At 45.1% G+C, this 16,539-nt stretch overlaps 1 protein-coding gene across 2 annotated transcripts in view; it reads right to left on the bottom strand.

Moving 5' to 3' along the window:
* The window catches only part of LOC119164298 (serine/threonine-protein phosphatase 4 regulatory subunit 4), a 41,672-nt gene that overhangs the window by 14,297 nt on the left and 10,836 nt on the right, over positions 1-16,539 (bottom strand). Inside the window, exons 10-17 of one of the 2 annotated variants that reach the window (XM_075871346.1) lie at positions 10,697-10,816; positions 8,877-9,056; positions 8,616-8,792; positions 7,499-7,598; positions 6,260-6,379; positions 4,642-4,769; positions 2,710-2,797; positions 1,155-1,206 (exon numbers count right to left, since the gene is read on the bottom strand). In XM_075871346.1, coding sequence (XP_075727461.1) covers positions 1,155-1,206; positions 2,710-2,797; positions 4,642-4,769; positions 6,260-6,379; positions 7,499-7,598; positions 8,616-8,792; positions 8,877-9,056; positions 10,697-10,816 — 965 coding nt within the window. The remainder of the gene's footprint in view (positions 1-1,154; positions 1,207-2,709; positions 2,798-4,641; positions 4,770-6,259; positions 6,380-7,498; positions 7,599-8,615; positions 8,793-8,876; positions 9,057-10,696; positions 10,817-16,539) is intronic. The other variant, XM_037416458.2, reaches the window with a different exon arrangement.

Below are 16,539 nucleotides of genomic sequence, written 5' to 3'. Positions count from 1 at the left end.
CCGACAGAGCGCAAGAACGTCCTCGATGTATGACGTGTACCATTCACCAGATTGTTGGCCAGTGTCGAGGGTTCTCTTTGCCACTGCGGACGAAATGGCCGGTGTGCCGAAAACATGACTGAGCTGCTGCACGAAGGTCGCCCAGTCGGGTATATCGATGATGTGGTTAAAGTACCATGTCATCGCCACACCGGCCAAATAGAAAGAGATGTAACCGAGCTTGGCGCTATCGTCCCAGCGATTAGCAACACTCACGCGACTGTACTTATCGAGCCAGTCCTCCACGTCTTCCCCGCGAATACCAGCGAAGAGAGGGGGATCCCGCTGGTGGCTGTGTACGTAAACAGGAGGCGCGGCTGAAGAGGGCGGGGGAGAGATGGCAACAACGCCGGCAGGCTCGTTCTGTGACATGCTGCCGGACAGTGGGGGCAAACGGCGGCCTGAACTCCAGAGAGTCGAGCGAGGTGGGAGAGGACCCAGGACCGAAAATCCACCTCCACCACGTATGACGTCTGGGTTGAGACAGCGTTTATTCAGCCCAAGGGCTTAGCAGCGAACGGGCAGTTTGAGACAGAGCGCGCACACACACGATGATGATAGTGGTGACACCCAATGAAGATGAGGACAGGGACCCAGACAGAAGATGATGATTATAAAATGCAGATATGAGAAGAAGTGTATAACGAATGCCCACAATATTTATGAGTGGACTTCACTGTATTCTAAACCTTATGGTCATCAGTGACAGGAATCTTTCTCTGCATGGTTTATAACTTTAGCGTCAAGGTTTATTAATTCAATGACTTATCATTGATTTAGTGAATGACTGCCTAATTATTGTGACCACTGCACACCATGCCTACATATTCAGTTGGTGAGAAGTAGAGCACAATGATTTTGAATGACCAAATGTCTATTGGACATAAAATTTCTTTATTTATGATGTATCTTGGAGTCAACATGTTCAATTTAAACTGTAACGGAGCTTGGAAGCTGGCCCACAAGCACCAGCAAACACACTTGCGCTCACCGTTGTGTTCAATTTGAACGTTGGTAAGGCACCGAATTCGCATTCACGAATTACTTATCACTCGACATTACTACTAAGTCTTGTTTTAGTATCGACGAAAAATTCATATACGCATCAAGCTTACCTAGCTTTGCTCAGGCGCGGCCAAGTGCGGCTTTCTTGTTTCTCTGTTGGACCTGTGTCGAAAAGATAGCACGGAAGGTTTTTCTGAGTAAATGAGGCTCTAAACATTGACAGCAATATTAGTGTAATGCTAATTATATAGAGCTAATTAAAGTATCTTTACGCTGCACCACATATTTAAAATATGAATGACTGAACACAGGTACAAAAAAAAAGTAGGACATAATTACACCGAGAAACTGACGTGTGATAGAAAGTTTCCCAAAAAAAACAATATTAGCTGCGAGTGAAAATAAGTCATTTGTAAGTGTTTTGTAAATGCTTGCTACACAAAGTTTACCTTAATTGTCCGGTGCTAGCAAATGCCTGACACAACAGCCACTATAATACTTTGTGTACAACGCTTTTGCAAAGGCGCTAACAGTCTAAGAATGATGTCAGGAAGGACTGACAATACTAAAAAAAACATGAGCATTACTTATTCATTACGAACGATATGGTCATGGTCACACTAGGGAAAGACGAAAGCGAAAGAAATGTAGCTCGTTTAAAGAGGCCGCGACACGGTAACTCAAACATTTATGGTTCTCAGTGAAGAATAGATGTAGAGGTTCTATAGTGCCTCAACATATATGAAAAAAAAAAGGACTGTAAGTAAATATTCGAGGGCAAATTAAACTCGGCTGCCTCCAGTGACCACCACTTTGCCAAGGCATGCGTGATTTCAAGCGCTGTGTGGAATGAAGCTGTAGTCTTCTACCTGTGATTCACTTTCACCACAAAGCTCAAGATAGCCCAAACAGTTCCACTGCACGCGCACCTGAGCACAGAATGTAATCATTAACTAGGATGCAGACGCTTGCACAGCAAGCAACTTGTTACATCATGGCTGATGGGTGTGCCAGCGTTGCCAGACTATCAGGCGATCGATGTTTATAAATATGTTCAGTCAGGAGTTAAATGCCAGCTCAAATGCAATGAAATTTTGCCAGCTTGTTTGTGAACACACATGGATTAACCCACATAGCACACGTTACGATGAAAAAATTGGGTGTGATGGCCCTTTTAAAAGATCTAACATTATGCTACTGTCATTAGAGTCGCACCTTACAACAACAACGTGGCGCCTTACACAAAAATCACTTCAGTAGATATGACAGTTAATTGTTAACAAACATTATTAAAGCTACATCTGTTTCGGCCCTATTCTTGATTTACTTTGTCAATTTATTATATGCACACTCGTTATATCAAGGTATGAACGCACTGAAAAAAACACAGGCAAGCTGGACTCACCAGGACTCGACTTCACCAGAATTCCACTCTTCTGAACTGGCATGGGACTCATGACCACCGGCATTCAGCCGTGCCCACAAAAGTTCAAGCTTCCCCAAACTTCCCTACAGCTGGACCCACTTGTACTCAAACTCACTAGGATACAGCTCAGGCCATGCTTTCTAGAGCTGGACGTACAGGCCGGTCATTCGAGTCTGAGTAGGTCAATTGACAAGCGAGCTTGCCGGTCTATGAACTTGACGGGACCGCAGGAAACTTACCGGGTGGCCAACGCCGTGCACTAATGGGCACTTTTGAAGAAGGTAGGTGCTCCATTGAAGTACCCTTGACTACACTGAGGGCCATGGTCTGCAGTCACGAAGTGTCAAATGAACAGTATGGAACAACAACAGTAGTCCCTTCTCAAAACTTCATTTCGTAACCACGGACCACCAAGCACACATTACTATTTGATTTCACACGAAGTGCAGGAATGCATGGAACTATTAACCATACTCAAAAGACAATGGATGGATTATTTTACCGAATGCACAATGTAATGATGATACACTCAAACCTTATTATAACAGCTGCATCTTACACGAAAATAAGTTTGTTATATCCTCAAGTTCACTATAAAGGTTTATTCCTAACCCTATATCTACTGTGAGACTAGTTTTCACTTACTTTGTTATAACCAATATTTCGTTATATCTGGGTTCTTTATAATGAGGTTTGAGTATATATAAATTTTAATGATAAAAGAGCCAAGACTGACCAACGAGCACCAAGGAGTCTGCTTGCTTTCAATGGGGCATTGAAACATTCATGGTAGACGAAATATAACTGTAACAGTGGCCTGAAACCAATCACAAAACAGTGTGCAAATATTTTCATAGTATCCAAAAATTTATGCCAACAATTGATGAAGTGTGCTACGTTAAGAAGCATTACTGTTGAAATGAAAAGAGGGATGGACTGCAAACTACTGCAGGATGTAGGCTTTTCACTTAGGTGCTTGCCAAGTTGTATTAGGTTAGGTTGCTGAATACCACTATGAGAAAAATGATATGTAGTAACAATGCAGAAAAAAAATACATCACAGTTCTGTGAATTGCATTTGGCGGAACCTTGGGAGGGTGAATGCGATACGTTCGTTCACAGGCATGAAATTATTGCATTGCCAAGATTCACGCTTATGAAGATAAATGTGCATGACGAAAAAATTCTGCTGTCAACCATTAGTGTTATTGCAACCATATATTCTTTTTCTGGCGAACAAAACTTTCTGCAGTCTTTCAGTGCACCATTGCAGGCCCACAATTATTTGGGATTCCTCAGACGAAGCTGCCTTACCTTTTTGACACTTTCAGCAGCGAAAGTGCTCAATTTTGTGAATCTTTCGAGATGAATTGGCTTGTATTTAAAGTGAAAAATTTTGCAAACACTTTTTTAATAAATCGCTACTGTCAGGACCCTTTATGGAGCCTGAAGTTTCGTTGCTGTTGGTATTTAATGCTATGGCATCAAGACGTATTATTATTTTAAAGGTCTACAGACACAAAAAAGTTTTCAGATGTCGATTTTGTGCGTCAAATTAAAGGCCAAGCCCTCAACAGCTCAGAAAATGTACTGAAAAGTGTAAGTGCAGCCTGAAGAAGTAATTACCGTGCACTTTTAAGAGCTACCTAGTTTCAATCCCCAATGGACCCTGATGAACACAGTACGAGCTTCTAATCATGTGCTCAAGCAAAAATCCCGACATTTCCCTGACCAGTCTGCTCTACTGCTCCATTGGTAACGCAAAAGCATATATTTTGAGTGTTTTAATGACGTACAAGCAGAAATTTTTTAATGTTTTGGTGTCTAACATCATCACAGCTAGCCACGAAATGGTACACTAAGCCATCAGAATTGACACAGCAGCCTGCCATCCCGATATTGCTAATGTCAGTAGGCGTGCGATGCCAAAATCGACTTCATTATTAAAGCAAAATACGTATCTTATCAGCACTTACTGAGCTTCTCACTATCTCAGAGCTGTGTCTGAATAGAGAAGATTTGTATCGCAGAGTAAACTGACCTTCGAAAATTTTTCTACATGCAGCCTAAATGCTACGTCACTGAAACGTACCAATGCTTTCGTATTGTTGCACTACAGCATACTGATGTTTTACGAGGCTCATTTTCATGCACAGCAAAGATTCTCGCACCTTGAGTCTGCTAGTGCCAACCGAGCGTGCCTTCGAGGTGGCCGACTGTGGCACTGCTTTCAACCCGGGTTCCAGTTGCTCCATGCAGCGACTAGCCTGATGCCGTACATTTTCCACCGGATCATCAGCTGCAGTAAAAAAAAACAGAAATTGCAATGGAGGGTTGTAAAGGGATCAAGTGGTGGTTGCTATGTCACACAAGCCAATGGTCACCGCTCATCCAACATGGGAACGGCAAACCAAGAAGACAAGGTGTAGGATTTTAACGATTGGTACTGGGATTGAAAGGATTGAAAACTGGGCAGGTTGGTAACGGTTCATGGCTAGCGGAGGCGAAACAGTGCAAAAGTACAAGGACCTAAAGAGAGTTGCTTTGTATCTAGCCATGAGTGTCACGAGTTTTCTTGCCTCGTATAAGCATGCTTCACAGGTGACATAAGAACTTGAAGAACAAAAAAGAAGTCGTAAAATTACTTCTAAAGGTTAGGTAGTATAAATAAATAAATAAATAAATAAACAAGTCGTCATACAGGTGTAAATTTCTCATAACAATGTCCTCAGTCCTTAGCATACACATTCGTGCCGAACACAAATTTTCAGTAATGTGCACGGACAGAGTTAACAACCGATCTAAATGATCACACAAAACCACAAGAATAAGCTGTCGCACAGAAATATCCAAGAACAAGCATTCAATATTCTAACCCTGAGCGGCACTGAATGCTTATTTTTAGTTATCTTTGCACGGCAGCTTAATGTGATGGTGGTGTGTGATAATTTGCATGTGTTGCACACTCTCCATGCACTTTTCTGAAGATGTATACACTCAAACCTCATTATAACAAAGTTGAATTTTACAACAAAATAAGATTGTTAAATCCGAAAATTCTTTATAAAGGTTATTCCTAACACTGTATCTATCACAAGACTATCTTTAATTTACTTCGTGAAAACCGATATTTTGTTTTATCCATGTTAGTTATCGAGGTTTGAATGTTGACTCAAACCTCGCTATACTGATCAAACGCTATCTTGGAATGGATATAGTGTAAGGAATAAACCTGATTGATTGATTTGTGAAGTTTAACATCCCAAAACCACTATTTGATTATGAGAGACGCTATAGTGGAGGGTTCCGGAAATTTTGACCACCTGGGGTTCTTTAACGTGCACCCAAATCTGTGTACACGGGCCTACAACATTTCCGCCTCCATCAGAAATGCAGCCGCCACAGCCGGGATTTGATCCCGCGACCTGCGGGTCAGCAGCCGAGTATCTTAGCCACTAGACCACCATGGCGGGGCAAGGAATAAACCTTTATAACAAACTTTTGGATAAAACTAATTTACTTTCACACAAAATACAGCTTTGTTATAATGAGGTTTGAGTGCATATATTTAGATGATGCGGTGAAAATAAACTATAGTTCGGAGTCTGGTGTCCCGTCTTGTCTTCTCTTGTTTCTTCTTCTTTGTTCTGTTTGTGCCATGAGTCCTTTCATTAGGCTATGCACCAACTTTCCCAGCAAGTCGGTGCAATTGGTGACACTCTCTCACAGTGTCACCAATTTCTCCCTATCTGATACGAGGTTCCAAGCGACAGGCATTCTACTTCTTACCAGCCAGACGACTGAGACGTGGCGCCAGCTGCCACTTTTCCAGCAGTTCGCTATCCTGGACCTGTGCGCAGAGCTGCACAAACATGAGTCGACTGCGACTGCTTCTTGCCTCTGCCAAATCTGCGCAAAAAAGTGACCAGCGCGAATATTTGAAAAAGCACTGATGCAAAAGTTTCATATACGGTTTTTTTGTTGTTATACGTAGCTGAAAACCCAATTATCATGTCTTGAAAGCTGGTTTGCTCAAGTGCATGACAGTTAATTATTTGCAGACAGATTTATAGCACTCAGTCACAGTTCCGATATCTGAAAGCGCCAAGTGAGGTTACACAGAGTGGTTTTCATGTAAACATAGCTGGCTACGTGAGACCACAAAACCACATGCACATCAGCACCGCGTTGACAACTCCTTTCAATGAAGGCTTCCCAGACGTAGATATGCGCGACCCCCCAAAAATGAGCTGCCGACGCAAAGACATCAGCCTTTGTATATCTTTGCAGGTCTGGCCTCTCTTTCTTTGAAACAGACATGCTAAGAGAAAGCACTTGCAAGAAACGTGGCAGCCAACACAAACAACACAAAGACCTCTGGCTGGGTGAAATGATAGAAGAAGCCAATATCCTGGCCAAAGTTCACAACTGCAAAATATGTTCACATTTCTTTGCGTTTCTAAATTTATGTACCACTTCAAAGTTTAGTTTTTTTTTTTTTGGTTAGCTCCTCATGATGACACAAACTTGTATTCCAAACTTCCTGTTTTGCATGCTGGTGTTCCAGGTCTATTCTATCTGCAACTGGGCATTTCACCCGACCCAAGATTTATTTATTTAGTATAAACCGCAGACTGATGACCAAATAGGAGGGGTCAAGTAAGAAAAAACAGTGAATAAAATTTAACAAAACAGATTATTGTAAACACTGAAAGTGGAAGGCAAGCACAGACTAACGAGCCTGATTAAATATGAACTTGTAAAGAAATTTCCCATAATTGTAAGAGCACTTTTTGCATATAATAAAAAAAGAAAAGGGAGGTTATATAATGAGCTGTAATATTTTTCATTCTTTTTTTATTTAAGGTACCTTACAGGTGAGGGGGCAATATACAAAGTATATATAGATACATATACACATTAATTATGAAAAATACAAAAGAAATAGTATGGCAATATCAATAATAAAATTTACGTGAAAAGACCTCTGTGCTTTTAACAGGCCTTTCAAAGGAGCGACTGACACACCTCGAGTGACGTCTGTCAGCAGCCGCTCTCGACCGTTGTCGCTAGACCGCAGGAAAGCCACCAAACTCTGGACGGCTGCTAGTCGACATGGCAGCGGTCCCTGCGATGTTCACAACAGGTCGCACCCACTACACTCCACTCCGTATACCTCGACCTCAATGTTAACGAGACATTTGTGAGGAGAATATTGCGTGTAACATATTTAGCAAGCCCTTAAATTTCCAATTCTTTCCTTCGCAGTGAATGTTGCAATATAACAGAACAGAGCAAACTGATCACCCACAACAAATAAGAAAAAAAAAAACAAATGAGAGAACCCCTGACTTTTTGTTCTTGCTGAAATCTTTTCATGTTCTCTTACTTGCCTGGCAGCTAAATTTGCTAAACCTCAGCTAAATTTGCTAAGGTTCGATAGTTATAAAGTTACTAAAAGAAAAGATATGAACCCCGACTAAAATGATTTCGAAAATAACTGTATTTATTTACGTTTCTGCTCACCAATGGGAGCCTTGTTCACAATTTAAACAATAATACATTTTTTTTTTAGATCATTTTGGTCAGGGTCGATATCCCTTTTTTTAATATGTTTCATCTCGGCTAGACAGGCTTTTGTCCTACTCTTGACTGCATGGTGGTAGAGGTTCTGAATAAGCAAATGTTTTGATGTGGCTCGATCTAGCGCCAAACAATGCGCAACTGCAACAACACTGAGCTGGCAGCAGTGGTCTGTCCACCACAGCCAGTACGCTTACATACACTTAAACCTCAACAAATTGAACCCAGATATAACAAAATATTGGTTATAACAAAGTATATGAATACATTTGCAACAGATAGAGTGTTAGGAATATATATTTATAACGAATTTGTGGATATAACGAACTTGTTTTTATGTTGGGTGCAACTTGGTTGATTAACTGATGATTGATATGTGGGGTTTAATGTCCCAAAACCACCATATGATTATAAGACGCCATAGTGGAGTGCTCTGAAAATTTTGACCACCTAAAGTTATTTAATGTGCATGCAAATTTGTGAAACTTTATTATTAATGAGGTTTGAGTGTACATCTACTGCATGAAATGAAAAATGATGAAAAAATCGAAAAGACACTTACAGACGCCTGAGTCCGCCGCAGCAGGCACTCTGTGATTCGTTCCTCCAGGAAAGCCGGAAGCAGCGGGCCGGCCAGGCAGCCTATGGCACTCCACACGGCCGCTTCACGACGCCACTTGAGGCCCGCTTGTGCAACGCAAGCCTCCGCCGCAGAGACCAGCTCCACAAGTTGTTTTTCCTGTGCCATCAATGGGATAGCAGTCGGCTATCACTAGAGTCACTGGTGAAGTCACAGCCAGCACAACAGCACTCGTACACTCACAGTGCAGCACCCCTCACAGCCACGGCAGGAAGGCTGACAGAGGTCCCGGCATGCCGACAGGGCCTGCACCAGGTCCAACAGACTTTCTGCCAGGAGACCCTCAGTCAGCAGGCCGCAAATCTCGCACAGCAAGAGCCGTGGCCAACACACGATGCCATGGACTCGCAATGTGTTCACCACCTGCATGCAAGAATTTCATAATGTTACACAAGAGGAAATTGGACGAAGAAAATTTGGAGGGCTCGTTTCTTTCTTTCACACAGCAATAATTAGGACCAGTAGATAATGAAGATAAAAAAGTATAAAAAGAGTTAATTGTACTGTTTCAAGTGTATCCCAATAATTATTATACAGATGTGAAGAAAGTAGAGCGGAATTTGCCATTGGCAGGTATCGAACCTCCGGATCTACCGATTGCAGTCCCTGCAGGCAACAAGTTGTCCTTACAACAGATCTATATCATGCATGCTGTGATACATTAAGAATAGTACAATCAGAATCCTGTTAACTTCACTTGGCTTCATTATCTACTGGTTTTAATAATCTAAAGCAAAATCTGGCACTTGGGTGCATGGCAATACATGCATTTCGGTTGGCATAGGAATGATGGCTAGTACATGGATTTGCCTAAGGTTTGTTTTTCCGGCTCAGTGTGATGGTGTAACTTTTAAAAAAATAATTATAAAAAAGTCACAGTTCTGCCAAAAGAACGAAGCAATGAATGCGATAGTAACATATTCGAACGTTTTACGAAGCAAAGCTGGCATTTTGAGGAGTAATAATAATTTCAGTAAACATGCACTTGCTAAGTAACCAAGTTTCCTGCAGCGCGGCCGCTATAGACTAGCACAACAAGACTCGTGCGTAGTGACGGCGTTGATATACGAAGTGAGGCTGGCAGTCAACTGATTCAGATCCAATCTCACGCAACTCTACAAAAGGCTGGTGTAACAGAACATAGCCGCTCCAGGTTGATTTTTGACACCGTTTTTTCTTGTTGAGAGCACAGCCCGTAGAAGCTCCCGTCTGCTGTGGGGGCACAAGGAGTGGGCTGATTGTTGCCACGATAGTGCGGCAACCATAAGCACTTCCTTCCCCTTGTTCGCTGGTGAGATGAGCGTGAACGTAGACGAGCCCGGCCAGAAAGGCGATTTTCCCTCCACAGAAACAGGAGGTAAGCACAGCCTTCCCCATTTCTATATATATATATATATATATATATATATATATATATATATATATATATATATATATATACATACATACATATACGTGAATGACAGCAGCAGCGGCGACGATGACAAAACCAGCCGAGACTGTCCATATAATTGCTGTAGTTTCACTTCACCACCTCAACCTTTTCAAAGTCGTGAATTTCAAGTTAGCTCTTGAGGTTGGTTCGCAAGCAGGCCATCTTGTTCATACGAGCCATGTGGCCACTAAAACGAACCCAATCAATCAGATGGAGCTCTTTGCTCCTGACGTATTTCACTCAGCATCGGGAGAACTCATAGGTCAGAACTTGACCGGTTCTTCAGAAACCCAGTCAAACCACCTTGAGTCACTTAGAGCCTTGAAAACCGCCGGGATTTTTCGGGTGAAGTTAACTCTGGTTGATTGACTGAATGATTGATCACACTAGTCTATCACTATAATGTTAACATGTTTCCATTCAGTGAACCCTAATAAAAAAGAGGGTGCATCTACCTACCTGAGCCCCTTTCAGCACTTCAGATTTTTTGTGGTAAAATAGACTTTGACTTACTGATTGATTGTTTAGTTCAAATGGCAAAAGTAAATGGCACTAGCACAGAGCATACCTGACTGACCCCACCGGCCATCGCAGAGCGTACAGAGGCGTCTGGGTCTGTGCACAATCCTCGCCACATGTGCAGCAGCATGGGCTCGAACGATTCCGCCGTAACAAACTGTATCATGTCCTGAAACATAGACAAAAAAAGGCGGAGTTTCCGAGTCAAGATCTATCATATGCTGAATTTCCTGATTAAGTACTTACTTCAAATACCCAAATGTATATTGAAAAGTTTAGCATATCAATTTCACGGCATGGAATCGCTAATGAAGCTCTAAGTTCATGCCAACAAGTATGCAGCCGTATTTGTATCACTATGTATTTCTATCACTTCTCGAAGATAATAAGCATGACGGCTGAGGTTGTACGTGCCAAAATCGAGATAAACTGATGACGCATGCAGTAGTGGAGGGCACAAAAAATTTCAACCATCTGGTGCTTCTCAATACTGAAATCACAATGTACACGATCCTTTAGGATTTTTCCTCCTTAGAAACGTGACGCAGGATCACACCCACGACTTTCGTGTCAGCAGCCGAGCACCGTGACTACCGCACTACCGAAAATGGTGATTACCAAAGCTGCTAGAAGCACTGCACCGAAAAGTAATGTAATTATCGCTAGCACTAATGAACATTAGAGGTGCTTGATTAACTTCAGAATGTACGTGTCTAAAAAAAAAGTACACTCACACCTCACTATAACAATGTCTCATTTTTCAACAAAATCAGTTCTTTATATCCGAAAATGAATTACATAGGTCATTCCTGACACTGTATTGCAAGACTTTTCCTCATTTACTTCATTATAACTGATAGTTCATTATATTGCCGCGTGCATAGCTGCATTTAGCAGCGAAATAGCGACGACAACGAAGAACGCGGATTTGCTCGAGAGGCGCAGCGCAGCAGAGTGAAGGAGACGACAATCTTAGCGGCCTTCTCTGAGAGCGTCTCTACAAGTCCCACTGTCCATGTTTTTAAATAAACCCCCTGTAATTTATAACCCGCGACACTGGTGGAGGAGCTGGGTACTACCACCTCATGATCAGCACCCCTGTGAGAAGCCCCGAGTCCAGCCCTACGAGACAGCCACGCGTGGAGACGCCTGTGCACCGCTCAAGCCGTCGCCTTCAAGGTCTTGAACCAGAATTTGGCCTTTTAAAGGGAGCAACACTTCCGACAACCACCCCTACTCGAGAAATGGCAAGGAGTCCTGCACAGGTGACGGTCCAGAATATGCGCATTCCTGAACCATTTCATGGCCGGCCGAACGAAGATGCGCAAGACTGGCTTGAGCAGTTCGAACAGGTAGCTAAATCGAACTACTGGAGTCTCGATGGAAAGCTCTTCCACGTATACTTCGCCCTAGAAGACGGCGCGAAGACGTGGTTTATAAACCGGGAGGCAACATTGACGACATGGGAGGAGTTTTGTCGTCGGCTTCTTGACACCTTCGGTAACGCGGACCGACGCGAAAACGCACAACGTCTTCTTGAAGGACGCACCCAACAGCTGCATGAAAGCGTCGCCATGTTTGCTGAGGATGTGGTGCGCTTGTGCCACCGCACCGACCCCAACATGCCCGAGGCTCGAAAGCTAAGCCATTTCATGAGGGGCGTCAAAGAGCAGCTATTTGTTGGTCTTATGCGCAATCCGCCGACAACAGTGGACGAGTTCACCAGGGAGGCCACCGCAATAGAGCGTGCGCTACAGCAACGGTACCGACAGTCTGATCACCCGGCCACCGGCGCAGCTGCAGGCGCCACCGCACTTACCGAAAACGACGAGTTTTCTCTACGCCACCTGATTAGACAGATCGTGCATGAGGAGATCGCGAAGGAGAACGCAAAATACACATTGCAGTCACAGGCGCCCCCGCAGCAGGAGTCCACGGTAGCCTCCGTCGCTGAAGTCGTTCGCCATGAACTTCGACAAGCGTTTGCCTCTCCTCAGCAATATTCCCCTCCACCGCACCGTCCAAACTCGTGTACCTATGCAGACGCTGTGCGTCGTCCATTGGCTCCAGAAGTATCATACCAGCCGAACGAATACAACTATGCAGACGCTGTTCGTCGGCCCATGCCCATGCCAGCGCCGCAGTACCTCGAACCGCATCCTGTGGCAGCCTGGGCTCAGCAGGATTCTGTCAGGTGACCCTATATGCGGAAGACCGACATATGGCGCACTGCGGATGGTCGACCACTCTGCTACAACTGTGGAGAGCTAGGGCACATGTACCGTTTTTGCCCACATCGCCGAGCTGAATACCGCGGTAGTGCACCTACAGCTACGCGCCGACAGTTCGACGAAAGCCGTGCCCCCATTGACGACGACCAGGCTGGCAGGCGGGAAGGCTCTTCTACCTTCCGGACGCGGTCACCATCACCGGCTCGCTTTGGTTCACCAAGCCGCCGTAGTTTTGCTGACGCCGTCAGAGGTCGGTCTCCCAGCCCACGGCGGGGAAACTGAAAGCAGGGACCTCTGGGGGGAAGGTTGCAAGCCGTTGAATTGCCGAAAATCCCACACTGCTGCCGAAACACGTGAGAGACGACGATGAAGACTTCGCCGAGAAAACTGTGACTGCCGACCTCGCTGTGACGATTGACGGCGTTGAAGTGACGGCCTTAGTCGATACGGGTGCAGACTTCTCCATAATGAGTGAACGATTGGCAGACGAACTCAAGAAAGTCAGGATGGAATGGACGGGCCCTTATATCCGAAGTGCTGGAGGCCAGATAATGACTCCCACGGGAAAATGTACAGCAAGACTCACTATTGAGAATGTGGCTTTTGTAGCCACATTTCTGATCCTACCGGAGTGCTGCAAACCTATGATACTGGGAATGGACTTCTTAAGAGAGTACGGTGCTGTGGTCAACATACGCGACGGTGTGATCACATTCGCCGCTGACAAGTCTGTGACCACTGATCCAGACCAAGAACCCAGGGTGTTACGTGTGGTCGACGACGACGTCTGCGTGCCACCACTGTCATGTAGTCTTGTTTCCGTGTGTTGCACCGTACACTGTAATGAAGACGCCATAGCCGAACGCATCACTGACCTTCTTTTTCACCAAGGCATCGCCATCGCTCGCGGTATCGTCAGCTTAGTGGATGGGCGCGCAGACGTGCTTCTGACCAACTTCACGAATGAGCGCTGGCACATCGGTAAAGGCACAGCTGTGACGTACCTCGAAGAGCTCGACTACTCTCACGACTGTCTTCTAATGCAAGGAGAAGCCACAGCTCAATCACCTCCACATACACCACCAGCTGATATCGGTCGAGTCTAACACCGACTGAAAGATGCCGTCTTATGGAGCTGCTCGACCAGTTCAAGGACTGCTTCTCATCGACATCACGAGTAGGTCGAACGCCTCTGACTAAGCATCACATAATTACGGAAGACACAGCAAGACCGATCCGACAGAACCCATACCGCGTCGCTCAGAAAGAACGTGAGGTAATCCAGCAGCAAGTCAAGAAGATGCTAGAGGATGGCGTTATCCAACCATCAAAGAGTCCTTGGGCATCGCCAGTGGTACTCGTGAAAAAGAAAGACGGCAGTTTGCGTTTCTGCATCGATTATCGTAAGCTGAACCATGTTACAAAAAAAGGTGTTTATCCATTACCACGGATCGATGACTTTTTGCACAGGCTACGGCATGCGCGCTACTTCTCGTCAATGGACCTTAAAAGTGGATACTGGCAAATAGAAGTAGATGAGCGTGACCGAGAAAAGACCGCCTTCGTGACACCAGACGGGCTTTAAAAGTCCTCCCTTTCGGTCTATGCTCAGCCCCAGCCACGTTTCAGAGACTAATGGATACTATTCTGTCCAGCCTGAAATGGAAAACATGCCTTGTGTACCTCGACGACGTGATCGTTTTTTCGGCCACGTTTGAAGAGCATCTAAAGCGGCTACTGTCAGTCCTTCAAGCCATGCAGTCCGCTGGACTCACACTCAAACCGGAAAAATGCCACTTCGGCTTCGAAGAACTCCAGTTCCTGGGACACATGATCAGTCGCGAAGGTGTGAAGCCTGACCCAGATAAAACAGCAGCCGTCCCAAAGTTTGCAAGGCCTGTTGATAAGAAAGCGGTCAGGCGTTTTCTGGGTCTCTGCGCCTACTAACGGCGATTTATAGCAGGCTTCGCACACATCGCCTCTCCACTCACCCGCCTTACAAGGGAAGACATCGAAATTATATGGGGTGAAGAGCAAGAAGCTTCATTCAACGAGCTGCGACAGCGTCTACAAACTCCACCTGTCCTCGCTCACTTGGACGAGAATGCACCAACAGCCATCCATACAGACACCAGCAATGTGGGCCTAGGTGCTGTTCTTGTCCAATCCCAAGATGGTGGGGAGAGAGTGGTTGCCTACGCTAGCAGAACGTTGACACGCGCCGAGTCCAACTACTCAACAACGGAGAAGGAGTGTCTGGCCATCGTTTGGGCAGTTGCGAAGTTCCGCCCGTACTTATATGGCCACGCTTTCCAAGTCGTAAGCGACCATCACTCTCTTTGTTGGTTGACCAACATGAAAGACCCATCTGGACGTTTAACACGATGGAGCTTACGGCTCCAAGAGTACGACATGGCCGTAGTTTACAAGTCCGGAAGGCAACACTTAGACGCCGACTGTTTGTCAAGGTCACCGATTGAATAACCGGCTATAGAGGATGATGATTTCGCAGGTTTTTTAGGAGTTGTTGATGCAGCTATCATTTCTCGGCAACAACAAGATGATCGGGAGCTCAACTCGCTTATAGAATTCTTGAACGTACGAGCCGCCAATGCACCAAGAGTTTTTTCGAAGAACTTATCCTCATTCTGTTTACGGGACGGAATTCTGTACAAAAAGAACTTTTCATCAACAGGTAGAAGCTATCTGCTGGTAGTTCCTGGCGCTCTCCGCAGCGAAATTTTACAAGCCTGCCATGACGAAGCCACTGCGGGCCACCTTGGTTTCACAAGAACACTGACACGCATCAAAGAAAAATATTACTGGCAAAGAATCGTAGCAGAAGTTAAACATTATGTCCGAACATGCATTGACTGTCAGCGGCGCAAGGTACCACCTGTCAAACCCGCTGGGCTATTACATCCTGTGCCCGTGCCAGAAACCCCGTTTTCTCAAATCGGAATGAATCTGCTGGGCCCATTCACAACATCGGACAGCGGCAACACATGGGTTATAGTGGCAACGGACTACCTCACCCGATACGTGGAGACCAAGGCAATCGCGAGTGGCACTGCAGCTGAAGCGGCCCAGTTTTTCATTGAGAACATTGTTCTGAGACATGGTGCTCCAGCTGTCGTCATAACAGACAAAGGTACCGCGTTTACAGCCGAGCTTTTGCGCACTGTGCTTACGCTGAGTGGCACAGCGCATAGGATGACGACAGCTTACCACCCACAAACGAATGGGCTTACAGAAAGACTTAACAAGACAATCGCTGACATGCTTTGCATGTACGTCGACGTAGAACACAAAAATTGGGACCAAATATTGTTGTACATCACATTCGCGTATAATACGGCGTGCCAGGAAACAACAAAAATGACGCCGTTCGCACTAATTCATGGCAGAGAAGTTACGACAATGCTTGACGCCATGCTGCCTTACGATTGCAATGACTCAGAGACAGACGCCGCAGACTTCACTGAGCGCGCCGAAGAAGCAAGGCAGCTTGCCCACGTCAGAATAATGAACCAGCAGCAACTTGACGCCCAACGGTACAACCTTCACCATCGATTCGTCATTTATCAACCAGGAGTCTGGGTTTGGTTTCCTGTACCACGACGAGGCCTCTCAGAGAAACTTCTACGCCGATACTTCGGAC

Source organism: Rhipicephalus microplus, chromosome 8, assembly GCF_043290135.1.
Source record: "Rhipicephalus microplus isolate Deutch F79 chromosome 8, USDA_Rmic, whole genome shotgun sequence".
In the NCBI taxonomy this organism is placed as follows: Eukaryota; Metazoa; Arthropoda; class Arachnida; order Ixodida; family Ixodidae; genus Rhipicephalus; species Rhipicephalus microplus.
Note: the sequence above shows the minus strand (reverse complement) of the source record. Positions and strands in the feature narration are given on the sequence as shown.